Here is a 26,261-nt window from a genome sequence, read left to right on the forward strand (position 1 = left end):
GCTAGCCCAGCTCCTCCCCAGACTCCACTTTATTTCACTCATTCATTTTCCCTCTGTCATCGCCATCATTTCTTTCGCCGTCCCCCACCATTTCACTGTCTACGTTTAAGTGGGTTTGAACCCTCGTCTGTAGCATTTTGTGTAATGTTCTCTGTTTTTCCAGTCTCCCTTGGGCCCTGTACATTCAGCCTCCCCCATCGCAGTCTTTAGGGAGAATAGGTGCAGCATTTGTGGTCTGTGAGTTCTGACCTCGGGCTTGCCTGTGTCCCCGGGGTCTGGTGGCTAGTTCTTCCTTTTCAACCTTTCCTGCCTCCTTCTCCTCTGAGCTCATGAAAACATTCTGAGGCTGGGGTCTCCCCGCAGCTCCTCCCGTTGCCTTGCATCTGCAGGCAGCTCACGGCCCCAGGTAATCATTCTGGCGGGGAGCCCTGATTAACTTCTCTCCCTGCCTGCAGATGAAAATGCTCTCTGAGCACAAGCTCTGAGCATCCTTCCACACGTGGCCACTGGGGTGAGGGCTGGAGCCTGTCCTGCAGAGCTTCGTGTCCCCGGGCAGGGTAGCTCAGGCTTTGACTGGCCTCTTGCCCATCCGGGACAGCTGACCTCGTCTCCGAATCAGGCCAAGAAGATCCTGTCTGGTTGAGCAGGGGTTGGTGACCTGAGTGACTCGCCCCCGCTCTCTGCCTCATCTCCTGCTCCCACGGCCCAAATTGTCGTCACTTTCCTGCTGAAGTGTCTGGTCATTTCAGAAGCAATTTCAGCAGAAAATGCAGCTGCTCCTACCCAGGCTGCTTTTTCCTTTCGCTCAGGGTGGAGGCAACTCTCGGGTCGGGGACAGGTTCAGGGCTGGGGCTCCTGGCCAGGTGGAGCCCTGTGTAGGGGTGCTTCTTCATGGAACGGTGGGTACCCCTCTCTCCTCTGCCCTCCCACCTGCCCTTTGTCTTTCTCTTCCTGGACCCAGGAATGTGCATTTTCATCTGCTGGAGTCTTTGGGGACTCAGTTTCCACTTGTGTATGTCAAGCTTGAATTGGCCCCAGTCCCCTCCTCCCTCAGCCCTGCACAGAGCCAGAGGGTCACAGCCATCCTGGATACCCCACGCCCGGGGTGGCACCCAAGCAGCTCATGGTTTGCACCAGCTCTTGCTGAGTGGTGGTGGTCGGGGGTGGCTTTTTGTGTCTGCTTGGTCTGTTGTGCCCCTAACCCCATGTGTCCTGGCTGCAGGATGTGGCAGGACCTGGAAGCTGCTCCCCTCTGTTCATCACTTGCTGGAGTTTCCCCCAGGGTCTCCTTATAAGCCCTGACCTAGCCATGCTGGGTGTTGAGGGAGTCCACACGTCGTGTCCAGGGTGGACACATTCAAGTCATCTCACTGTGTGCCAGCGCCTTACCCCTCCCCTCCATCTCCTGTCAGCAAAACTATAGACACCTCTTCTGGTCTCCCCCAAACCTCCCCAGCCACCAGGAGTGAGGGTCTGTCTGCAGGGGAAGGTGCAGCTAGGCAGCCTGCTGGCGGGGGCGGGGGGGGAGGGCGGGGAAGTGGGGGAGAACATGTGACAACATCTGCCAGGAACTTAAGCCCAAGCAGCAGCGCCACTTTACATGCTGTTTGCATATAGTCCAGTGGGGATGCTCTGGCCTGTCACGCCCCCTCCTGCCACACCCACCTAAGTCACCCTACCAGCTCTTTCAAGTCTTTGCTAATCTCCAAGATCAAGGGACGATCAGTGCTCCCTGCCACCCCAATGCCCACCCCCTCTGCAAGATGCTGGATCATCAAAGGGCATTATTCATGGCAGACCTTTGCTGAGGCCCTGCTTCCCCTAGCCCAGGACTGGTGGGGAGTGGGGTGCAGGGAGAGAGTGGTGGCTGAGGGAGGGGACTGTGCACAGATCAGACTCTGGGTTGGTCATTTGTCTGCCACCTGCTCCCCGTTACCCACCCCTGCTTCTGCCACCTGCTCCCCGTTACCCACCCCTGCTTCTCTCTCGGTGGGTGGGGAAGTCCAGGAGGAGGGTGCTGGCTGGGTTCAACTGGAAGGGCGCCCACCCAGGCTTCTCAAAGGACTGAGCCAACCATGGCATTTGCATGGAAACAGCCTCCCATTCCAGTTCCTCCTGTCGCCAAGTGCTGGCCAGTGGCCGCCCGGCCTCCGACAGTCCCGTAATTAGCTGGGTAATGAGTAGCTTTTAATGAGGCTCCATTAGTTTCTCCCACAATAAAGAGGCCTTGAGACCCAGCTGCTGCCCTCACTCGGGGGTGAACATGGGGCCCTGTGTCGGTACAGTGATTTCTGGCAGGGTGGCCAAGTCCTTAGCAGGGAGGGTACTCCACCAACTCTAGTGTGTGGAGGAGGCATGTTTGACCTAGATGTAAAAATATGGCTGTGTTTCCCTTTGGGTTACTATAAACATTTTATTGAGTACCAACTGCATGCCAGCTCCTGTAGGGCATGAGATACACCAGTGCATGATGGACACAACCAAATCCTTGCCCTAGAGGTCTCCGAGCACTGTCACTGTAGTTGGGACAGGTGTGCGGGAGAGGGACATTAAACAAAGCACCCAACATATTGGATATAGTGAGAGCCAGAAGAAAAAAGAAACAGGAGGGGGGGCATATGAAATAATTTAAAAAGTTATTTGAAAGGCAGAGTGACATATAGAGGGAGAGATGGCAGAGACAGAGTGAGAGAGAGAGAGAGAGAGAAAGAGAAAGCATTTGTTAGTTTATTCCCAAATGATCACAACAGCTGGGGTTGATCTAGGTCACAGCCAGAAGCCAGGAATTTTTATTTTAAGATTTATTTATTTTTATTGGAAAGTCAGACATATATATAGAGGAGGAGAGAAAGAGAGAAATATCTTCTGTCTGATGATTCATTCCCCAAGTGACCACAATGGCCGGTGCTGCGCTGATCCAAAGTCAGGAGTCAGAATCTCTTCCAGGTCTTCCATGCAGGTGCAGGGTCCCAAGGCTTTGCGCCGTCTTTGACTGCTTTTGCAGGTCACAAGCAGGGAGCTGGATGGGAAGTGAGGCCTGCTGGGATTAGAACTGGTGACCATATGGGATCCCAGATGCTAGGCCATGGCACTGGGCCACAGAAGCCAGGACCTTTTTAGGTTTCCCATTGTGTGGCAAGGATCCCAAGCACTTGAGTCATCTTCCCAGGCACATCAGTAGGGGGCTGGATTGGAAGTGGAGCAGCTAGGATTTGAACCAGTGCATATATGGGATGCCAGTGTCGCAGATGGCAGCTTAAACTACTATGCCACAATGCGAACTCTGGCATAATTTTATTTATTTTTTTTATTTTAAAAAAATTATTTTTATTGGAAAGTCAGATATACAGAGAGGAGGAGAGACAGGAAGATTTTCCATCCGCTGATTCACTCTCCAAGTAGCCACAATAGTCAGAGCTGAGCCAATCCGAAGCCAGGAACCAGGAGATTCATCTAGGTCTCCCATATGGGTGTAGGGTCCCAAGGCCTTGGGCCATCTTCGACTGCTTTCCCAGGCCACAAGCAGGGAGCTGGATGGGAAGTGGGTCTGCTGGGATTAGAACTGGTGCCCATATGAGACCCTGGCACATGCAAGGCAAGGATTTAAGCTGCTAGGGTACCGCACCGGGCCCATCTGGAATAATTTTAAATGCAGTGGGTAGGGAAGGCCTTGATGAGCACCAGCAATCTATCCCAGGAGAAGGTCCCGAATCTCCAGGCCTCTAGGAGGGAACTCTGGCCTTGTGGATCTTTTCTCCCTGGTCATTTGCCTCCCGTGTGTGCAGAAGTAGGTGACCAAACTTCCTGGGCTCCAGGTTCCTCATTGGAAATCCAAGAACGTTAGCAGCTTGTAGAACTGCGGTACTGGAAATGAGCAGATTCATCCAAGCTGAAGTGCATTGCAGCTCCCATGGTGTGTCTCCTTGCCTCTGAGTCTGGCTGTGATGCTGACCCTGCCTCGGCCCCTCCCCTGGGCAGGTAGACAGATAAGCCCCTCACATCAGACTAAGAAATCAGTGCTGCTGGGTGCTGGGGGCAGGGCGGAGAGAGGGCAGGACAGCCCTGACTTCATGTTCTGGTTCCCTTCCCTTAGACGATAGCAGGAGGAATGGAAGACAGACAGGCCCCGGCACTGGTGGGGTGGGGTTGGAGGCTGGACAGGCCCTGGAGGTTGCTGGGTCTGGCAGCAGGGAAAGCTCTAGAAGGTATACATGAGCACTGGGGGTCAATATGGGGCTCACCCCAGCCTGCTAGTCTGCTAGTCCAGCTGAAAGATTTGAAGAACTAGAGAAAGCTAGGAGCTGAACAAGGAGGGAGAGTAGACCTGGGGTCCACACTGCTGAGCTGTGACCAGCCCCAGATGACAGCCCTTAAACCCAGCTCAGGCACGGCTGGGAAGTGGGCTGCTGAATAACTTCAGCTCACTGGTGTGTGTGTGTGTGTGTGTGTGTGTGTGTGTGTGTGTGTGTGTGTGTGTGTGTGTGTGTCTATCTGCTGTCTGCAGCGTGCTTCTGCCCCCCTCCTTCCCCATCCCCATTTCATCCAGCCACCCTGGGATTGGTGACTCTCAGCCCCTCCCCTTGGCTCCCCAAGACCCTCCCAGAGCCTTTATCAGGGAGCTGGCACTGAGTTCCAGCCACCTTCCAAGGTCCCCTCCATTCGGCATCTTTTCATAGCAGCAGCAGTAGCGGCGGCAGCAGCAGTGTGCACCGAGGAGGCTGGTGATAGTCCCAGCTGGTTTCCTGCTCCTGCTGGACAGTCTATCAGGGTCCCAGGCTTGGAGTGGCTTTACAGGTAGGCACAAATAGGAGAAGGTTGCATGTCCTGGGAGGCCAGGAAAGGGAGGGGACGGTCATCTCAGTGTGGGGACAGTGAGCAGCAAGTGCCTGGAGGGTGAAGAGCTTGGGAGAGCTTGGTGCCTGGTGGATGCAGAGGGTGGACTTTTCACGCCAGGAAGTTGCTGCCTGATCCCCTCTTACCTGGGGGGTTCACCCGGGACTGAAGGAGCGCATCCAGATAACCCCTCAAGCTAACATCACACTGATATGTGAGTTGGCCAGTGGATCTCTCCAAGCTTGGCAAATGACACCCTGGGAAGCCAGTGGCCCTGGACTAGGGGTCTTCCTGTTCAGGGACCCTTCCCACTGTCTTTCTCTCCAGATCAGGGATTGGGTATGAGAGCTGGGGGCTGTGGGAGCAGGTTCCAGCAAGGCAGCTGCTCCCCCCACTGTCTCCTGCCTTTAACCCCCTGCTCAGTCTCTGCTGAATGTCCTGTCCCTCTGTCCCCACAGACACCATGAGGCACTCCCTGCTGTTGGCATTCATCCTGGCCCTCAGCCTGGCTGGCTGCTGTGCGGCTGCCTGTGAGGAGCAGATGTTGACCCGCCGGGGCAGCAGCAAGGTAAGGAAGGTGCCTCCTGGTAGAATCCTTGGGAACACCATCCTCGGGCCCCTGGGGTGGGGCCTGTTGGGACAACCACAGTGGGGAGGTGGGGGGATGTTGTGTGGATTCTGCAGTAGTGGCCATTCAGATCTCTGGGATCTGTGTGCCTTTCGGCTCTTCCTGCTGTCTCGGGGGATCGTCTGAGACCGTAGGCATGTCTGTGTGACTTTGCGCCTTCGTATAGGAGAAAAGAAGCCCTGCCTGCTGGGTTGGCTGGTGACTGGGTGGCTGGGTGGGACCTGGCCCAGTGTGTGTGGACATCTGTCTGCTGCTCTATCCATAATGTATGTGTATTCTTTTCTAAGTGCAGATACATTCCTGCTTCTGCTCATGTGCTTCCCATGTCTAAGATCCCAACCCCACCCCTCCTGACTCCTCTCCCTTGTCCAGCTCTAGCCTCTGCTTGGTCAGGGTAGGAAAACAAAGAAACAAACAAAAAACCCAAAGCCAAAAGCCAGGCTGCATCCAGCTATCCCAAGTTCCCCTAAGAAAAAGAGTAGGATCTGCCAGGATCGGGGGCCAGGGAGAGCAGGGTGTGTGCAGGGAGGAAGTCTTTCCAGGGGTTTGAAATGACAGCAATTACCTCGGCGCAAACGCTTTCAGGATGATTACAGGTGGGACTCAGTACAAATTCAGTGTGCGAAGCCCAACAGCCTGTGCAACTGGGATCTGGTTAGCATCTCATTACAGGTGGTGGGTGGGGCTTTGGAACAATCTGGGGAATCTGGGGTGAGGGGCTGCCCTGGCAGCTAAGAGAGGCAGTGCGGGGGTGGGGGGGGAGGACGCATACCAGGACAGTTTGGCAGATGGCAACAGTTGTGCCAAATCCCCAATACCAGAACCATCCCCAAAGCATGCAGAGTGCCAGGGCTGGGCTGCTGGCCTGTGTCAGGAGCCATACAGGTGTCTCTGAGATGCACCTGTTATGGGACTTTGGGCAGTAGGATGTCTCTTCTGTTCTTTCTGGCTTTTCCTCTTGTCTCATCTCCCTTGTGAGTGTCTGTGCAGAGAGGACAGGAAATTGGGGGCAAGAAGATGGTAGGACACATGTGTGGCCAGGCAACCGGGGGCATCATGGGTCAGTGCCACTGTCTGTGTGCACAGCAGGGTGCTGAAATGCCTGGGTCCTGGAGTGCGAGGCTCTGGTGGGCTTCTGGTGAGAAGCCCCACATCATGGTCATTGCAGCTGCAGTTAACCAGATGTGTTTACGGTTGTGTCCAAGTTGCTAAGAAACTTGTCCTCTTGCAGAGGACAAGAAAGAACCCCCCCTGAGGAGGCAGGGATGCCACCCTGAGTGTGCTTCTGAGATTCAAGATCCAGGGTGGAAAGAGAGAGGAGAGAGAGAAACAGATGCAGAAAGCTGTGGAGAAGACAGATGGAGTGAAGTCACCCCAGGATAGCACAGAGTGGGGCTGTCTCTGGCGTGCAGGTGTGCCCTGGTCACCCAGGGCTCAGTCCTGCCTGTGCCTTAGCCAAGGAGTGCAGAACGGAGCACACCTGCTCTGTCTGATTGGTTGTTCCTGGGAAGAAGGATGGGGTGGTTTGATGGCTCCCACACTGAGTGGAACAACCACATCCTTGAGCAAACTGGTTCCTTGATGTGCCAGGGAGGAAAGACCCTGGGACCCCTCTCAGTGAGGTGGGCAGTGGGCAGGAACTTGGCAGGGACCGCAAGGGACAGTCCCTGCATGCTTGGGTGAGTGGGTGGGGTAGGTAGCCAGGATGTCCAGTGTCTTCCCTGCCAGGACTTCTCAAACCTGAGCAGAGGTGGGGCAGGGGAAGGCTGTATATAGCATAGATGCCCATGGCGGCAGCAGGTGTGTGGCAGAAAGCAGGGTCTGTGCGTGTAGCCCACTGGTCCCATGGCTATCCCTGAGCATGTGCTTCCTGGCCAGTGTAGGATGGAGCAGACCCTGAAGGAAGAAGGCTGGTGGGGCTCAACAAAGGGGAGTGGGGAGTAGCTAGGGGCTGGGTGGGGGCCTCCACCTCTCAAGTCCCCCTTTTCATTCTCTGCCCTGGAAGGACACCGATCTGCAGCCATGGCCTCCATCTTCTGTGCTGCGGAGACTTCACTCTGGCCGCTCCTTCTCTCTGGAGGAACTGCTCCACGTGCTGGGCAAGGCTAGCATGGGTAGGGAGCGGCTCCCGCCCCGGGTGTAGGAGATGGGGCCAGGAGGGAAGCGAGGGTGGGAACGGCATCCTGAAAATCAGACAGGCCTGGGAAGACCCTCCCCTCACTTTTAAGGATGCAGTGAGGTTGTGATCTGACCCCCTGTAAGCCTTGCTCCTCTCATCATCACTCCCCATTCTCATACTTGCTCTCTTACAGATCCCAAGGCAGTGGCTTCATCTCCCCAGAAACGTGAGTAGCCTCTTCTCTGCCTATGTCTGCTGATTACTTTCCCAGAGTGTCCTGGGCACAGGGGTCATTTTGGCCAGCCCCATTCCAACTGGCACAGACAGTATGCCAGCTACAGCCTCAGTCATTGGGAGAGGCCACAGGGAGGCAGGGGAAAGCAGGTGTGAGTGGGGGACAGTGGAGGGCAAATCTTCCATTCCAACCAACAGTCTGGGAGGCTCCTGGTGGTAGCTAAGCCAGGTACTTGTCTGGGGGTGGAGACAGAGAATTCTGGAAAGACAGGTGTCAAGAGTGGCTGGAGGGAGAGGGCTTAGAGGATCCACCTACTAGCAGTGGTCTGGCAGGCTTTGGCGAGAGAGACATGGGTCTGAGAATGGTATTCCCCTCCTTGTCCCTATCATCCCATGGATGACACAGGCCCTTTTTTTTGCAGGAGACATGCATGACTTCTTTGTGGGACTCATGGGCAAGAGGAACATGCGGCCAGGTAGCGGGCTGTGGAGGTCCAAAGGAAGGGTTTGGGCACTGGTGGACAACCGAGTGGAGGAGGGCAGGGGAGTTCCATGGCCCCTTTCTCCTACAGTCAGACCCTCCTTGGACACAGAGCAGGGAAACCACTCAGGAGAGAGTCCCAGTGTGCCAGACGGAGGGAGGGATGTGGGGGTCCTGCTTCCTTCTCTTTCTCCACTCCTTTCCCCGGCCCATGTCTTCTACTGAGACTGCCCTCTTAGCTATGGGGTCAGGGTTAAGGTCACGTTCAGAAAACCCTCTCCTAGCTGCATTTTTTGCTTGCCACAGACTCTTCTGTTGATGTGAATGAAGAGAAGGTTGAAACCCTCAAGTATCTCCCCAATGAAGAATGAGGTGAGGAGTGTGTGTGTGTGTGTGTGTGTGTGTGTGTGTGCATTTGCGTGTTTGGCATGCACACACGTATTGGGAGGGTGCCTGTATGCATGTACACACGTATAAACATGTGTTTGCACATGCATCTGTATGCATGTTTGTACGTGTGTGTGTGTGTTGAGGGAAGGCTGCCACCTTTGTCTTTCCTCCGACATGCACAGACATTCACGCACACAGACTCGGCCTTGAGTGCACACTGTTGGTCACACAGAGATGAGGCCTGCCCCTTTTGTCACCTTCCTCAAGTAACTCAAGTAACTCAAGTCCAGCAGCGAAGAGGAGTGGGCAGTGCCGGGCAGAGTGGAGGATGGCAGTGGAGAGGGACTTCTCCCGTGGTTTCTCTCAGATGGACAACATCTGTTAATCTAGCTGGGGGTGCCCTGTGAGCTGTGTTGATGACGGAGAGGTCGTTCTCACACCTGTGCAGGTGCCACCTGCAATGGGCAGGTGTGGCATTTGCCTTCCCGGCGGTCTGCACCTTCTCAGTCCTTCAGAACCCCAGGCTGCCCGGTCCAGGACAATGGGGGAAGAAATGCAAGCAATTCTGACATCTAACAGGGGGTGCACACCTCCACCAATCTGCACAGGGTCCTGGAGAGAGCCATGACCTGAACTACATGCCTAGGCCTGCCATTCTCTAGCTTTGTCCCCTGGGCCAAATTCTAGACCCCTTGTGAGCCTCAGTTCCCTTGTGTGAAAAGTGAGTGTTTCCAGCACCCGCTGGGACAGTAAAGAGGCACATGCCCAGATCAACATCCTTCCGGTCTGTGGGTGGGAGTAAAGGTGTTGCAGTGTCCTCTTCCCCCTGCACCCCCACAGCTTCCTCTCCCGCTTCCAGCAGCTCTGGTCTGCCTGCTGGGAGCCACGTGACACTTCCCTCTCCACCCCCAAGTGGGCTGACAGGTCCCTCCCTTGCATGCCAGTGTGTGACAGTCCCCCGGGAAGCGTCTAGTCAAAACACAGAGCCTCCCTCCTTGACACCCTCTTCCCACACACACCACTGATGCTTCTCTCACCAGCTTCCTTAGGAGATGGACTGGGGGTGGGGAACCACCTGGAACACCTTGGGGAGCCTTGGAGAGCCTTGGGGAGCCCTGGGGAGCAGTGACTCCTGCCTCTCTTCCTGAGTCCCTGCCTCCCACTCTTGGACCTCTGGGTGGCTGGATCTAGACCCCTGGATAACACTGCCCAGGCGTGGTGACTCCTTGGGATGAGGGTGGGGGGGTGTCTGGGCCCCCATTTAGTGTTGGACGACAGGGTACTGAGAGCTATAATAACTGTAACTCGCTGATTACCCAGAGCTGGCTGTATCATCTTGCTCTCATTAGACGGCCGGGTAATTACTAGGGCAGCTATATCTGGATAGCATCCTCTCCTCTAGCCGTATGCACCGACCATAAAGATAATTACAGTGCAATTTTGCCATAGTATTTTATACAAATGGCATAAAGAAAAAAAAATGCATTGTGGAAATTGACTTCTAAGGCTTGTCGGAGAATCCAGACTTTTTCAGAGGGCCCAGGTGCATAATGGCTGGCTTCAACTGGGACATTCTCCATCTGTTAGATGCCTAGCAGAATAGGACAATAGCAGGTAGCATAGGACAGCGGTTGCAGATCAGAGAGGCTGCCTTGGAGAGATTAGAAGAGACAGGCTAACAGCATATCCTCTTGCTTCATTCATGTGAAACTACTGCATGGGAGATGTTCCCTGGGTCTCTCCGACCTCTGAGAGGCTCCTTGAAGGGGGGGGCTCAATGATGCTGAGGCAATGTGGGCCGTGGGTGGGGTGGGACTTTGGGTGAGGCTGCATATATGTCTGGCTCATGGGGCACTGCTCACCGCATCTCCCTGCAAGGGCCACCCCCCAGACTCCACACACACACACACACACACACACACACACACACACACACACGCAGGTTTTCAGAGTAGCAGTGATGGGGGCTCTGCACTTTCTGCTAGGAAAGTTGAGGCTTCCAAGGTCTAGGGCCGGAGGGAAAACAGGATGTTTAGTAGCATTTTTGTGGCTGTCAAATGTGATGTAGGTTTTTAGGTTTTTGTTTTGTTTTGTTTTTTCTTGTCTTTAGCACTCTCCTTGCGGACTCCTGGGCTGCTTCAGGAAGATCCCAGCTCCCTGCCTGGGGCTCCCAGGTGCATGTTTTCCCTCTTCCCTTTCTCAACCTTCAGCTAGCCTTGTGCATTTACTGCTTCCTGACTCTGATACCTCCCCTGCCCCAGGGAGGTTTGCCTGTTGGGGCCCCTGGGGTTTCTCCAGTGTCTTGTGTTGAAAATACTACGTCTCTATCTCTCTCTCTCTCTTCCTCAACAATAAAGGACTTCCCTAAAGGAGGGATGTGAGGTGTTTACTTGGTGGGATTTTCCTTGCCTTGTCTCATCCCTCTACATCATAAACACACACCTACATACATGCATATGTGGTTTCAAAACTCCACGCACAAGTGCACTTTGCAGAAAATGTGTAGTATGAATAATAGCGTAGAATTCATTGTTTTTTGCACCCAAGTGAGCTTATCATCCACTTCCACTTCTCATGAACTTTTTGATGTTTCCTCATGCATGTCTGCGCATGAGCACCATATCTCACTGAAATGAGAGTTTATTTGTTTTGCGCACATACCCATTTCCCCAGCAGTGCCTTAAACAATGCTGTGCACAGCTGGTCTCAGATTAAAAACAAATAAACAAAGAAATGAATATGGCCCAGGGTTGTGATATAGTGGGTCAAGTTGTAATGCTGGTATCCCACATGGGCACCAGCTACTGTCCCAGCACCACAACATCTTATCCAGCTCCCTGCTCGTGGCCTGAGAAAGTAGGGGTGGTTCAAGTGCTCGGGCCCCTGCCCCTCACGTGGGAGCCCAGAGGAAGCTCCAGGTTCCTGCCTTCATCCTGGCCCAGCCCTAGCTGTTGCAGCCATCCAGGGAGTAAACTGGTGGATGAAAGATAGCTTTCTTCTTATCTCTTTCAAATAAATCTTAAAAGAAAAAAAAAAAGAATTTGGAAGATGACTCCTAGCAAATAAAGGCTGTAAAGACAGTCCAGATGTTTGGCATGACTTGCTTGTATTTCTAGTTCCTGAATCGGTGCCTAAACGAGCCAGAAGTGAAGTCCTGACTGGAGGGGTGTGGGATGTCCCCACAGCGCTGTGTGGCTTGTTCCCATCTCTTTGTTGAGCGTGGGTTCTGGGATGGGAGGTGACCCACAGGCACTGGAGTCCAGCAGCACTGTCCCTGATCCAGCTGTCATGGAGGGGCAATCAGGAAGTTATTGCAGAGACCAAGTCAGGCCACAGCTGCCGCCTTCAGAGGCCTGTTATTACAGTGGGGGAACACTTCAGATGTCTTTGTTGTGAGCCTATTACACCGGATGCTACAGCACTGGCCTTGGAGTTGTGTATGTGGGGGTGGTGTCTTGGCACATCAGATTATTAATCTGATTAATAATTTAAATTAAGTATCAATAAGCAGATTAATAATCTGATGTGCCATTTGTCAACAGTCCACTGAATCCAAGGAGTTGTGTGTGTGGAGGGAAGTGTCTGTCCTCTTGCAGAGCCTGGGGAGTCCTCAGGCCCCCGGGTTCAGTCTGGTGTAGTGACCTCCATCTTATCCTTGAATTGCAAAGATAAAGTTTATACTCTCCCCAGTCAGTGCAAGGGCTGGAGACAAGGCAGCCACGTCCTACAAGTTCTTTCTGTCTGGCCACGCTCTACCATCCCAGAACTCAGAACCTTATGGAGAGCCTGCTTTGGATCACTAGCTGCCTGATGGAGGCAAGGAGAGGATGGGGGAGCTCCTTTTGACAGCACCTGTGCCAACTGCAGAAGCAGGTGTCAAAGAATGCCCCAGCCAGCCTGAATCACAGTCCTTCTTCAGGGACTCAGTGCTTTGCATTAGCAAAATGACATCTCTGGAGGGGCCACCTAGGCCGTCTGCTGGTGGCAGGGAAGTGGGGGTCCTTTCGGGTCAGGCAAGCCTCCTCCTGGGGTTGGTTCTGTACCACCTGGGTGGGTGTTAGGCACCCAGGGGAGCAGACCATTACCTTGGAAAGTAGGAGCAGGCATGAGGGAAGGATGCCCTCTGGTGGGGTCTGCAGGAACTGCAGGCCTGCAGATTCCAGGAGAGATGAACATGCTTCAGTTCCATCCTGATTTTGTACTGGGAGGACAGCTGAAGAAATTCCACCCTCCTCCACCTGCCGCAAAAAGGTCGATGCCTAAGGACACCTGGCTGACATGCCCTCAGCTCTGTCTCTGGCCCTTTCTTCTCCATTTAGCTCCCTGGATTGTGTATTGTGACTGTATGGTGATTTGCTGTGTGGTGACTTACTCTTGATTATTCTTTAAGATTTATTTTTATTTGATAGGCATATTTTTACAAAGATAGAAGGAGAGACAGCGAGAGAAGGTCTTTCACCTGATGGTTCAACTCTCCAAATGGCCACAATAGCTAGTGTTGAGTTGATCTGAAGCTGGGAGCCAGCAGCTTCTTCCTGGTCTCCCACCTGGGTGGCAGGGGCCCAAGGACTTGGTCATCTTCTCTTGCTTTTCTTAGGCCATGAACAGAGAGCTAGATCAGAAATGGAGTAGCTGGGACAAGAGTCAGCACCCGTATGGGATGTCAGTGTTGAAGGGAGCAGCTTTATTTACCATACCACAATGCTGCCCTAGTGATTTACTTTTAAAAAGTTTATTAATTTGAAAGACAGAGTCTCTCTCTCTCTCTCTCTCTCTCTCACTCTCTCTCACACACACACCAGACAGACAGATAGAGATCTTCCATCTGCTGTTATACTTGCCAAATGACTACAATGGCCAGGGGCTGGGCCAGGCTGAAGTCAAGAGCCCAGAGCTCCATTCAGGTCTTCTATGTGGATGCAGGGCCCAACACTCGGGCCATCTTTTGCCATTTTGTTAGGCAAATTAGCAGGGAGCTTCATGGGAAAGACAGCAGCAAGGACTCAAGCCAGCATTCTAATGTGGGATGCTGGCATTGCAAGCAGTGGCATAATCCTGTGTGCCACTGTGCCAACCCCAGTAAGTTATTTTTAAAACAATTGTGTCTCAACAGTATCTATACGCTTTGAGTGGTTTGTTGGTGTGAGTCTTGGGGCTCCACTCTGCAGAGATGTCTAAGGCAGCTGGTCAGGCAGAGTGAACGGACCGAGCCCCGTTTCAGATCACACACCTGTGCTCTGTAGAAGTCATGCTGGAGGCCCCTGGCCTGCAGCTGTGTGATGTCCACTTTGGGAGGGCCATGTCCCAACTGCCCAAGGGGAAGGCTGCCTGCCTTTAACAGAACGAACACTTTCACAGGGACATTTCCTGCTCTCACACTACACGGGCAGGCTGTGTGGCCATTACCATGTGCCCTAGCTAACAGGACACCTGCCTGCTTCCAATGTAACTGACCACCGGCAAGGGAGGTGTCACAGTGAGGACACACAAAGTCACCAGGAGACCTGACATGCTGCTGTGAGGCCACGCTGGCTGCCATCAGTGGACAACATCCCACGTGTCCTTCCTTTCCATTTTTCCACCAAAGAATTCTTCCAACCAACTGTGTGCCTATCCGGAAAGCGCTGGGCTGGGCTGTGGCTCTGGTCAGGCAGTGCAAGGGGTTGGAGGGAGTAGGGTTTAAATGAAGGGTCCGGGGATCAAGGAGGAGGAGGAGGGGGACTCGGGGCAAGCCTGTAACATTCTATATCAATTCTTGCGCAGGAGGCTTGGAGTGCTGAGCTTGCAGGAAACATGGCAGCCTGGGGCTGAGACAGAGGGCTTCACTGTCCCGGCACCGGGTCGCCACGCTGCAGAGGTCCACAAGACTGGATGGAATCAGGGTGTGCTTTGGCAGGGGGTCCCCAGCCGGGCCTCGCGCCCGCCCCGCCGTCGGGGGGCGCTGCCTCCTCCGGGGCGGCGGGGGGCGCTGCGGGGCCGTGCGGCGGCGGCGGGGGGCGCTGCCTCCTCCGGGACGGCGGGGGGCGCTGCGGGCCGCGCGGCGGGGGCGGCCCGGGCCGGCGCGGCGAGCGGCGCGGCGGATGGAGAGTCTGGCCGCGGCCAGCGGCGCCGCCTCCTCGTCGGGCCGGGCACAGTGGGCCGGGGCCTTTGTGTGAGGCGGCGGTGGCGATGGTGCTCGGGGCCCGCGGAGCCGGGTAAGCGCGGCCGGGCCGAGGGCTGTCCTGGCCAGGGCCCGACCCCGGCCCGGCCTTTCCCTTGCTCTCCCGCTGGACTCGCTCCAGCCGCTTCCCCGCGGCCGGACTCGCCTCCTGCCCGCCGGCGCGCGGACCCTGGCCTGGCCTGGCCGACCCCCGCCGCTGGCTCCCTGGGGGCCCTCGTCGGAGCCCGGTGCCCCCGACCCGTTCTCACCCCCGTACCCAGGGTCACCCGGAGGAACCCGCGCTGTCTCTGGGTGTGGGTGTGTGTGTGTGGGGGGGAGGGACCGAGGCGCTTGGGGCGCCCATCGCACCCCGAGATGGAGCTCCCCAAGCCAATCCAGCACCGCTTGCTCTCAAACAGAGAGCGACCGTCGCCGGCTTCTTGGGGGTTCCCTTTTTGGGAGTTCCGAAGCTCCCCCTCCCGCCAGCACTCGCCAGTGTCCCCCAGACTGGTCGTAGGCCATTGAGTGTGGGCCACCAGGCCCTGGAGCTGCCAGGCCAGTACCCAAAGGCACTCCGGAGCTTCCTGGGCTCCCAGAAAAAGTTGAAAGTTGTTGGTGAAGTGGGGGAGAGATGGAGACGAAAGGGGGTGGGCTGGGTAGTGGGAGCGGATTGGGCAGGGCGGGTGGGCAGCAGGGGGCAGGAATGGGCTTGGTCTTTCTTCCTCCGGCAGCCCAGCATCCCAGGGGGCAGAGAGTGGTGTGCGACCAGCAGTCCGGAGTCTTACCTGCAAAGTTAGCAGTCTCTTCTAGCAAGGCAGGTGCATCTGTGGGTACAGGGCCAGTGTGTGCAAAACCCTCAAAAGAGGCAGCAAAAGAGAGTACAGTGTAGCTGAATCACAGGCGGTGCAGACAGGCCACTGAGCCCTCCCCTGGCGTTCCTACTCTTCCTTGGTGGAAATGGCCAAGGCTGGAGGGTCTGGAGTAGGGGATTGGAATTCGGGCTTGAAATTGGTTTTGGAGGTGGTGGCAATGATGGAAAAGGTCAAGATGGAACAGGCTTATCTTTGGCTCGTTCAGGAGCTGGGGGCTGTTGTGTGTGTGTCTTGGGGGGGGGAGGGCACTTGGCATTGCCAGGGAAGAGATGCTTGCCCAGATAGGCAAGCCTGTTTTAGGGGAGGGCATCTGGAGGAGAACAGTTTGAGCCAGGCACCCTGGGAAGCAGGTGCAGGGTGGCATTGGAGGAAATGCTCTGCCTTGGTGCCAGGGTGTAAGCTTCTGCCCAGCCAGACATTCCTTTCTTCTGTCCCCCAAGTCTTGAGAACCAAGCTACCCTCTGGCATGGTGGCTGTGTGTCTGGGTGTATGCAGCAGAAGTCTCGGGCTGGCCCGTCCCTTGTCCCCGGCAGGAGGGAACAGCTCTGGGGCCCGGAAGCGTACAACAGGGTGGCATTTCATTCATGGTTATCTGCTGCCACCCACAGATTAAGCGTGCTGAGAAGGAGGCACCGCCGTGGGAGCTGCTAAGATGGGCATGAGGATTAAACTGCAAAGCACCAACCACCCCAACAACCTGCTGAAGGAGCTCAACAAGTGCCGGCTCTCGGAGACCATGTGTGATGTGACCATCGTGGTGGGGAGCCGCTCCTTCCCGGCCCACAAGGCCGTGCTGGCCTGCGCGGCTGGCTACTTCCAGAACCTCTTCCTGAATACCGGACTTGACGCCGCCCGGACCTACGTGGTGGACTTCATCACCCCTGCCAACTTTGAGAAGATTCTGAGCTTTGTCTACACCTCGGAGCTCTTCACGGACCTCATCAACGTGGGGGTCATCTATGAGGTGGCCGAGCGCCTGGGGATGGAGGACCTCCTCCAGGCCTGCCACTCCACTTTCCCTGACCTGGAGAGCTCCGCCATGGCCAAGCCCCTGGCCAGCAGCACCAACAGCCACTCGGCTGCCCCAGGCTGTCCCTCCACTGAGCCCGCCCATCCCCTGGGGGACCTCCGCAGTGGCAGCACGGAGCACTTCGGCCCTGATAGGAACTATGTGCTGGCTAGTGATGCGGGCGGCAGCTACAAAGAGGAAGAACGGAGCGTGGCTGGTGATGCCAGCCATGGCCTGCCCCTGTCGCAGCCACCCAAGACAGAAGAGCATGACACGCCTGCCCCTTGTCCATCCATTCCCAGCCTGGCGAACCAGCCAGTGCTGGGCACTGTGAGCACGGGCATCCAGACCAGCACAAGCTCCTGCCAGCCCTACAAAGCTCAGAGCAATGGGGACTTTGGCAAGAACAGCTTCTTCCCTCCTGACCACGGGGTGGACGTCACCACGGGAACCAATTCTTGCCTGAGCAACAGTGACCACTCCAGAGACCCAGGTTTTGGGCAGCTGGACGAGCTGCAGCTGGAGGATCTGGGCGATGAGGAGCTGCAGTTTGAAGATCCCGCTGAGGAGATGGGGACGGCGGAGGAAGTGATTGAGCTGAGCGATGACAGTGAAGATGAGCTGACGTTTGGAGAGAGCGACAACCGGGAGAGTAAGGCCATGCCCTGCCAGGTGTGCAAGAAAGTTCTGGAACCCAACATCCAGCTGATCCGCCAGCATGCCCGGGACCACGTGGACCTGCTGACAGGCAACTGCAAGGTTTGCGAGACCCACTTCCAGGACCGGAACTCCCGGGTGACCCATGTCTTGTCCCACATCGGGATCTTCCTCTTCTCCTGCGACATGTGTGAGACCAAGTTCTTTACCCAATGGCAGCTGACCCTCCACCGGCGGGACGGGATCTTTGAGAATAACATCATCGTCCACCCCAGCGACCCCCTGCCTGGCAAGCTGGGGTTGTTTGCAGGGACGGCCTGCCCGGAGTTGAAATGCGCTGCCTGTGGGAAAGCATTGGCCAAAGATTTCCACGTGGTCCGGGGCCACATCCTCGACCACGTGAACTTGAAGGGCCAGGCCTGCAGTGTCTGTGACCAGCGTCACCTCAACCTCTGCAGCCTCATGTGGCACACGCTCTCCCATCTCGGCATTTCTGTCTTCTCCTGCTCCGTCTGTGCCAACAGCTTTGTGGACTGGCACTTGCTGGAGAAGCACATGGCTGTGCACCAAAGCCTGGATGACGTCCTCTTCCGCTGCCACCTGTGCAGCCAGAGCTTCAAGTCGGAGGCTGCCTACCGCTACCACGTGAGCCAGCACAAATGTAACAGTGGCCTTGATGCCCGGCCCGGGGTGGGGCTGCAGCTGCCCAGTCTCCCGAAGCGGAAGCTGCCAGCTGAGGAGTTTCTGAGCGAGGAGCTAGCTCTGCAGGGCCAGCCCGGGAACAGCAAGTACAGCTGCAAAGTGTGTGGCAAACGGTTTGCCCACACGAGCGAGTTCAACTACCACCGGCGGATCCACACGGGTGAGAAGCCCTACCAGTGCAAGGTTTGCCACAAGTTCTTCCGCGGCCGCTCGACCATCAAGTGCCACCTCAAGACGCACTCGGGGGCCCTCATGTACCGCTGCACGGTCTGCGGCCACTACAGCTCCACCCTCAACCTCATGAGCAAGCACGTGGGCGTGCACAAGGGCAGCCTGCCGCCCGACTTCACCATCGAGCAGACCTTCATGTACATAATTCATTCGAAGGAGGCTGAGAAGAGCCCAGACAGCTGACGGCCCTGAGGCGACATGGGGGAGCACGCGAGGGGGCAGCCAAGGCCCCTGGTTTCCGAATGGCTGGTGATCCCTCCCTAGCCCAAGTTACAATTTTGCCTTGTGAGGAATTCTGTTTTTTGTTGTGTTGAAAGAAGGAAGAAAGAGCACACACGCTGTTTCAGAAGCTAAGGCCCTATCGCATCTTCCCTCCACACCCGCTCCTGCCCCCCAAGGGCTGTGTGTTTGATTCTTTGGAGGCCAGGTTTGGGATCTAGGCGAGTGGCTCGTGTCAGCTGGTCTCCCTCCCCAGGCTCTTCTGGTTTTAGTTTACAGATAGGTTTTTATGCTGCTAAGAATCCAGCCGACAGCCTCACCTGAGAGAGGAGAGAGAGAGATTTGTTTTCACTGTGCGTGTTCTGCCAGACCTTTGGCTGGGCCGGCCAGCTGTGAGAAGGAGTTGGTGATGTGATCCTGAAAGAGAGGACTGGTCAGCTGGCCCCCTCCCCACAGGTGGCTGTGCCCAATCCTCCACAGGGAGAAGGTGTCAGGATGGAGGTGCCTACTGGCCCCACAACCTGGCTCTGCGGCCTGGACACTGAGCACCCCCTGCTAGCTGGAGCCTGGCTGGGGGCAGGAAGCTTTGGGGTGAGTTTTTGCTAGCCGGAAGGGGCATCCTGCAGTGCCACCTGGAGGGACAGGAAAGGAGGTCTCTCTTTTCTTCTTGTTTCCAAAGAGACGTGATTTTTGCTGAGTGACGGCCCAGGATGCCCGGGTCCTCCCTGTGGGGCAGAGAGGACAAGGAACCACTTTGCTGGACCCCATGTCGTGCTGGCCACCTCCGTTGACCTTGCTCTCCCGGTGGGGAGGTGGGGATGCCTCAGACCACTGCAGCCTTGCCTTAATTTATGTTCATTCCCCCACCCAAAGGTGTTGGGCCGGCAGCAGAGATGAGAAGAACCCACAAGGCGGTGGGGTGTCGAACTATGCGCCCTTCAGGACAGAGGGGCCCTGTGTAGCAGGGTGTGTGTGCTGTTTGTCTCCGTTGTCATGGGGGCAACCTGTTTACTTTGCCTCTCACCTGTAGCCTGCTGGAATTTAGCTTGCTCTATCTGTCCTTGCATCACCTCCAGGGGGCGCTGTTGGACAGCAGTCGCTTGGGGCCCTCCCAAGGTATCCAGGTCCTCCGGGCCTGTGGCTCCATTCTTGGCTCCATTCTTGGTTGGCTTATGCTCGGGTCTTGTCCAAAGAAGGCTGGAGGGAGGGGAACCTGGATCTTGCATACCCACAAGGTGGCACCTCAGTAGCTCATACTACCTCACCCTGCTCAGGAGTGCTCTGGAGCCCCTGGCCACGGTCTGACAGGCCCTTGAGGGACGCAGCGGTACCCTGGGCTGTCTCTGTGGTTTTAAGGAACCCACAGAGCTTTTTGGACGTTACTACTTCTTATTTATTTTGGAGTTTTTCCTTTTTTTTTTTTTAATATATACATATGACCCAGCATCTCTATTGCATGAGAGACTTCAGGCAGTTGAGTTTTCTCTCAGCAAGTAGCCATATTGTAGGAGACAGTCCTGGCCAGAGAGTTGGGGATTATAGCCAGGGGAGAATGTGTTGAGGCTGTGAAACATCCTTTTTCTTCAGCCCCGGAACTCATTAGGCTATGCCCCATCCCCCCACTTTGGAATGGGTGGTAAGTTCTGGAAAGCTGGGGCTGGTTCAATTCCCAGACCTTTCATTACTCAAGGGGTGGGTGGAGATGGCACCGAGGGGGCTGAGGTGCCACACAGGGCTTTGTGGCAGCTACGCCTCTTCCTCTCCCAGCACTTGAAGCCTCCTGTCCTTGTCACCCTGGAGCTGTGCTGGCGAACTGCAGCTTGTGCCTGCTGCAGCACTTGGCTCTCTGCTGGTGTGGCCATCCAGGGGCCAGCCAAAGGCCCACTCTTGGCCATCAGAGCCCAAATTGCTTCCTGTGCCCTGGGCTAGCAGCAGGAGACTTCTCAGACATTTAGGAAGAAATGAGTGACAGGCCACACTCAAGTAGGTGTCTGCCTAGTGTCGGGAACAGGGGCGGTCAGCAGGGACAGATGTGAGAGGTGCTTGGGGACCCAGCTAGGTAGCTGGGCGGGGTGAAGCCATGCTGGAGGGACCCTTCTCCTTAACAGGCATCAGGGATGCCAGAAGGTCTGTATACATCATATGAAGCTGTGAACTTTTTCCTTTTTGCCAGCGAACCAAAAAGCAGATCCTTGAAACATTAAACTAAAACCACAAACCTGCTCCCTTGTCCCCCAGTACCCCTATACCATGCTAACCGGTAGGTGCAGTTGGACATGGCACAGGCAGAATCAGTAGCTCCAGGGCCCTGGTCACACCTGGACATGCCTGTTTGCCACCTGTGCCCCTGGCTCACCCTTTTCTGAACTGTCTTACTTGAAACACTACGGGGGGCACAGGGCCCTCTGGGATGGCCGGGATCCGGGGGTGGGGAGGAGAGGAGGTGTGCAGTTTATTTTGCATTTTTAATTTTCTATCCAGTATTTGTTACTTTGTGGTCCCCTCTCTCCTGGAGCTGCTGCCACGCAGCCCCAAAGCCCTGCCTGACCCCTCTCCCTTCCTCCCCTCAGGACCAGGGCTGCTCTCTGTGGAGCTCTCCTGTCTCTAATTTCCGGGACTCTGAAGGTGGCAATTGGCAGCGTGTAAACTGAACAGAGGCTGCTTAAGCGGAGGGTGAGCCACTGCTGTGTCATCCTGGGATCAGCCAGAAGAGGGGGCTGTTGCTGGCTCGCTGCTGGTCCTGATCTTGTTTTGAGGACTCCAGAGTTTTCCATGGTTCATGGTTACTTGGGTAGTAAGAAGGTGGGCTGTGGGTTGGGTCCAGGGGACCCTGAAGGACCAGGAAATGGGTGAAAGTTCTGTCTGACTTTGGCCCATTGTGATCTCTCCATCTGTCAGCACCTCTTTGTCTCCAGGACAGGTGGTTTGGCTTGAATATCTTTTTCCCCAGTCAGGATTTTTTTTTTGCTACTGATGAGTTTGCCTCTCCTGGTCTACTGTGCCCTATTGCCTAGACCCAAGACTACTACACTTCAGAAGTGAATTTAATTCCCATTAGTGATGGACACTGACTGGGTTGGCCTGGGGAAGTGGGGGCAATGCTGGGAGTTCCCACACGTCCTGTTCCCTCGAGCCCGCCCGGTTGGGTCAGGAAGCAGGTGCAGAACATTGGTTCCTGTGGGATTATACATCATGAACTTCACAGAATGGAATTGAAATTGTCCTGCTTTTAATCTTCCTTTAACACCTCCCCGCCCCATGTGTCCACTGCGCAGCGGTACTCACTGAAGTCTCTTAGGAAGCGGGGAAGAGTCGTCAGCGTCTGACTCCTTCCATTAAATTAATAAGTACTGACCTCCTAATATTTAAGTGTTTACTATCTATTGCTGTAAAGTTTTGTATATTTTGTAAACTTTTTTTTCCCCCCAAATAGTAGATGTCTAAAATCGTTGTACATCTGATTCTTTTATATTCCATTGTTCAGCACAAAGTGTGGTTTTATTTAGAATAAAAAAAAAAATCGGAAATGGGAGTTCTTTCCCTGTGTTCTCTGAATGTGCTCAGAATGTGTGGCCTCACCACCACCCTCCTGGCAGCAAATGTGTGCCCAGCAGGTGCCGGCCACCTTCCAGGTCACACGCCAACCTGGCCTGTGACTGGAATTCCCCAAGTTCACTTGCTGACCTGTTTGTAGCAGAAAATGTGGTCATAGGCGCCACCTCTTTCAGGGCACATCCTCTGTCAGCCCTCGGTGGGCACTGGGAGCCTGCTGAGGTATGGCAGGGCCTCATTTCCTGTGACACGTTGGGACCAGGCTGAGAGGCAACTGGGACGTGAAAGCAGAGGAAGATTGGAGCGGACAGGAAGTATTTCATGAGGTTAACTCAGGTGTGTTGCTTTGGAGGAATCTGGCTCAAGGCTGTGGGAGGCTCATGGTCCACCGGTCCCACAGTGCAGGGCTGGGCTAGGCTCCCACAGGGGCTTGGTAAATGCTGGCCAGGCAGAACAGCCCCGTGGCAGTCAGCCCTGCTGGTGTCTGCTCTGCCCTGACTGGGGGTGCAAAGGCCCCAAGGGTAGAGTCCTACTGCCGGGGTGGTGATAATGGGACTTAGGGAAGTGGCCTCTGAGGTGACCTGGATGTGACAGGTCAGTGGAGTTAGGATCTGAACATCAGATCTTGGCGTTTTGTTTTGTTTTGTCGGAGGAGCTTGGGACCAGGAACTCAGTCCAAGTCCCCCTTGGGTGGCAGGAACCCAGCCACTTGAGCCATCACCCGCTGCCTCTCCATTGGCAGGAAGCTGGCACGAGGAGCTGCAGCTGGGGATGAGTCCCCGTGCCCCTGCATTCTGACTCTGGAATGTGAGGTCTTCAAGTACTAGACTGAACACCTGCTGCTTGCCTTGGATTTTAAGCAGGCATGGGGAAGAAGGTTCTCACTGCAACCTTGGCATTGTTAAGTTAAGCCCTACTGCAAGCCTGAGCCACAACCCAGACTTATTCCCAAAGCCTTCAGCTCTGCCCTGCTGGTAACCTCATGCCAGACACGCGAGAGTGTGCACCAGTGGAACCGCATGTTGGATGTATCCTGTGGGTCCAAGTTTAGGTTTGTAGAGTCAGGGAAGTGAGTTGTAACTGCAGACACTGTGTGCTGGAGCAGGATGGAGGAGACCATGACAAGACTGGGGATCATTCACAGTCCTATCCCTCTCCACAAACTGGAGGAGGATGTGGAAGTAGGAACAGATACAAGCCATCTTGGGCTTCCACCCAGACTTCTTCATGGACACAGTCCTACTCACTAAAACTGATGATGGAGCCTTTTCCCAGAGAGCTACGTGTCAGCAACAAAGGCTGCTTATCTCTAACATGAGTGTTTATGAACCCAAGTTGCTGGACAGGAAAGCAATGAGAAGATGTGGCCAGGGAGAGCTGATTGATGACACAGTGTTGGTGTCAGTGCCCTGCCCTGCGACAGAGCTGGGAAGTGTCCACTGTGGCCTCCCCCATCCTGTGCAGGGGACAGAGGCTGAGGGGTAGGGCACCTATCCCAAGATCTGCCCTGGGTCAGGCTGGGGATGAGGGGGATGGTGGGTCCCCTGAGATCTGGAGGGGTAAGGGTATGGTGACAGGTGATGCTGAGAGCTTGGGGTCTCTCCCTAGAAGTCTCCGGGCGCCTTAGATCCACAGCTTCAAGGAATACTAGTTATAGCCCAGAGCATTTGCTTTGGGGGAGGGGAGGCATGGGTCAGGAAACAAGAAGCCCCTGTTTCCTGGCTTGGGAGGGGGACAGGGGTGGAGACACCATCCTGCTGACCCAGCTGTAGGGTGCCTGTCTCCGGCCCTGGCCTCACACCCCACTTATCACAGCCAGAGGAATGTCCTGCCCAGGCCTCCTGGGTCCTTGGCCTCTGGCCTCTTGTCCTCGCCACCCAAGCCCTGAGCTGGAAGTGGAGTGAGTGCACAAACATGGTGGGGGATGCTTTGCCAGGTTCCTGCTGACCTCCTTCTTTCCGGCCCCCAGGGAGATAATGAAATATGGGTGTCCTGTTTCTCCCTCTAAGTAGCCCACCCCAGCTAGAAACACATGGGGCCCTTCAGACATCAGAGACAGAGCAGCCTCTATGCTTTATTTCCCCTCCCCCACCCTGCCCCACTGCATGGGATACAAGGCCTGGGACAAACTTTATAACACCACGGACCTGTTTTCTGTCCCCACCCCACTCCTCTCCCTCACCCCACCTCACTGTTTTGAGGGCCACGCAACATGCAGCTGCATGTGTAAATGGCTCTCTGTCGCATCCCAGCAATCTTATCTGGTCCTTCGGGCAGCCTGTTCTCACGAGGAGCCCCGGAGTCCACCTCCACTGGGTGCAGGAGGCTCAGGAGCAGAGATGGGTGAGGTGCTTGGAGGCAAGCAGGACAGCCTGCAGCTAGGGCCTGGGTGGGGCCCAGGGCCCACTGCCGACAGTGGGCTGGCGCCTTCCTTGGTGATGATGATGGAGTGCTGGGTGGAAGAGGAAGAGGAGGCGGCCCCTGCACCTCCCCGTCGGGCCTGGTCCTTGGGAAGGTAATGGACCACGGCACTCAGTAGCCGGTCCCGGAAGCTGGGGCTGAGAAAGTTGTAAAGAATGGGGTTGGCAATGCAATGCAGCATGGAGAAGCAGTCGATGATGTCGTAGAAGAAGTACAGCAGGTGGGCCAGGTAGCAGTGCAGAGAAATGTGGGTCCCATACAGGGTGAGCAACAACAGGGTCACGTGGTAGGGCAGCCAGCAGATGGCAAAGACGGCTATGTAGGCACAGAGCAGGAGGCTGTGGCGTCGGCCCTCAGACTGGCCAGAGCGCCGCTGGAACCTGCAGGCTGTCAGCACGTTGAAGACAGCGATGAGAGGGAAGGGCAGCACAAAGCCCAGGACAGTAGTGGAGAGGCTGATCAGCAAGCCCCAGGGGCTATAGGTTTCAAAAGGTGCCAGGAAGAGGCACATGGGCTCGATTCCCTCCATCAGCTGGATGTGGACTACCTCAGGGAGTGGCATGATGGCTGAGAGGACCCAGACGCCCGCACACACAGCCCGCCGCGCCCGGTGCTGATGGCGCTGCCAGGAGGCTGAGGTGCCCGTGAGGGTGATGTAGCGGTCCACACTCAGGCACACCAGGAAGAAGATGCTGCTGTACATGTTGGCCAAGTAGAAATAGTGTGTAAAGCGGCAGGAGAAGCTTCCCCAGAGCCAGGTGTAATCCAGGGTGACCTCCAGCATCCACACGGGCAGGGACAGCACCATGCCCAGGTCAGCCACGGCCATGTTGAGCACGTAGAGGTTGAGCAGCCCAACACGGCCTGCACGCCGCCAGTTGACGCAGATCACCAGCAGGTTCTCCACCAGCCCCACCACGAAAATGGCCAGATAGAGGATAAAGAGCACCACTCGCTTGGTGTCCTCACTGAGCTCCAGGTGGCACTCGGACAGGGTGGCATTGAGGAAGTCAAGTAGTTCTGTCCAGTTGTGGATGTCTCCGAACTCGCTGCTGGCAGGTGCCACAGGTGCTGACTCTGTGGCTGCTGCTGTCACTGCCACCACCACTGTAACTGGCTCTGAGGGGCTGGGCCCCAAGCTGACTGCGGCTGTCATTAGGACGGGCAAACACCTGTTGAGGAGAAGGGAGGGTAGGGGAGGAAAGGTGACCTGGGTCCCCAAGGGAGAAGGCCACAGGAGACTGGGACCTAAAGGATGAGCAAGGGGAGGGCAGGGTTTACAGTCAAACTGAATAAATAATATGTGATGCACCTGCCGGTTTTGCCCCCTAGGCAGGGACTTAGGGAGCTTCAGGATTGCTTGTGTCTGAAAAGATTAATTCTAGCGCCAACAGAACCCCCTCAAGCCCCTGATGCTCACCTTGTCTAGGGTGGCACGCACCTGAATGTCCCTTGGGTGCTCCTGTCCGGCTTGGGCTGTGGAGAAGCTGCTAGGAGGGTGCGCAAGCTGTGGCTGTAGGCCTGGCTTTGCCACCAGCTGCAGGGCCGCCCTCCATCCGGGAAGTAGCTGTCACTGGCTGAGGCCCTGGAGCAGAGGGATAGGGTTTTCCTGTTCTGCCCCAATCCTGTTAGAGGGGATGTCCCAGCAAAGCCTCGGGTCTTATCTCCTCGTCAAAGTGGGATGACCTGACCCTCATGCCTACTGGAAGCGGGGAGCCCTGGAGGCCGAGCAGTCCACCCAGCACCAGCCTGTGCTAATGTCGGCCACGTAACA

The 26,261-nt window shown here is 55.7% G+C and overlaps 2 protein-coding genes across 2 annotated transcripts; one reads left to right on the forward strand and one right to left on the reverse strand.

The window, feature by feature from the left end:
• Positions 1–14,775: 14,775 nt before the first annotated feature.
• ZBTB39 (zinc finger and BTB domain containing 39) lies at positions 14,776–22,041 on the forward strand. The gene is made up of 2 exons (XM_040983274.1): positions 14,776–14,879; positions 16,305–22,041. Exon 2 carries the CDS (start codon positions 16,349–16,351, stop codon positions 18,476–18,478), a length of 2,130 nt encoding a protein of 709 aa, XP_040839208.1. The 5' UTR covers positions 14,776–14,879; positions 16,305–16,348; the 3' UTR covers positions 18,479–22,041.
• A 2,309-nt stretch (positions 22,042–24,350) lies between these two features.
• GPR182 (G protein-coupled receptor 182) lies at positions 24,351–25,643 on the reverse strand. Its single transcript, XM_040978334.1, has one exon. The coding sequence runs from the start codon at positions 25,641–25,643 to the stop codon at positions 24,351–24,353; it is 1,293 nt and encodes a 430-aa protein (XP_040834268.1).
• Between the last annotated feature and the right edge of the window lie 618 nt (positions 25,644–26,261).

Source organism: Ochotona curzoniae, unplaced genomic scaffold (assembly GCF_017591425.1).
Source record: "Ochotona curzoniae isolate NIBS_2020 unplaced genomic scaffold, NIBS_Ocur_1.0 contig_1014, whole genome shotgun sequence".
NCBI classification, from domain to species: Eukaryota; Metazoa; Chordata; class Mammalia; order Lagomorpha; family Ochotonidae; genus Ochotona; species Ochotona curzoniae.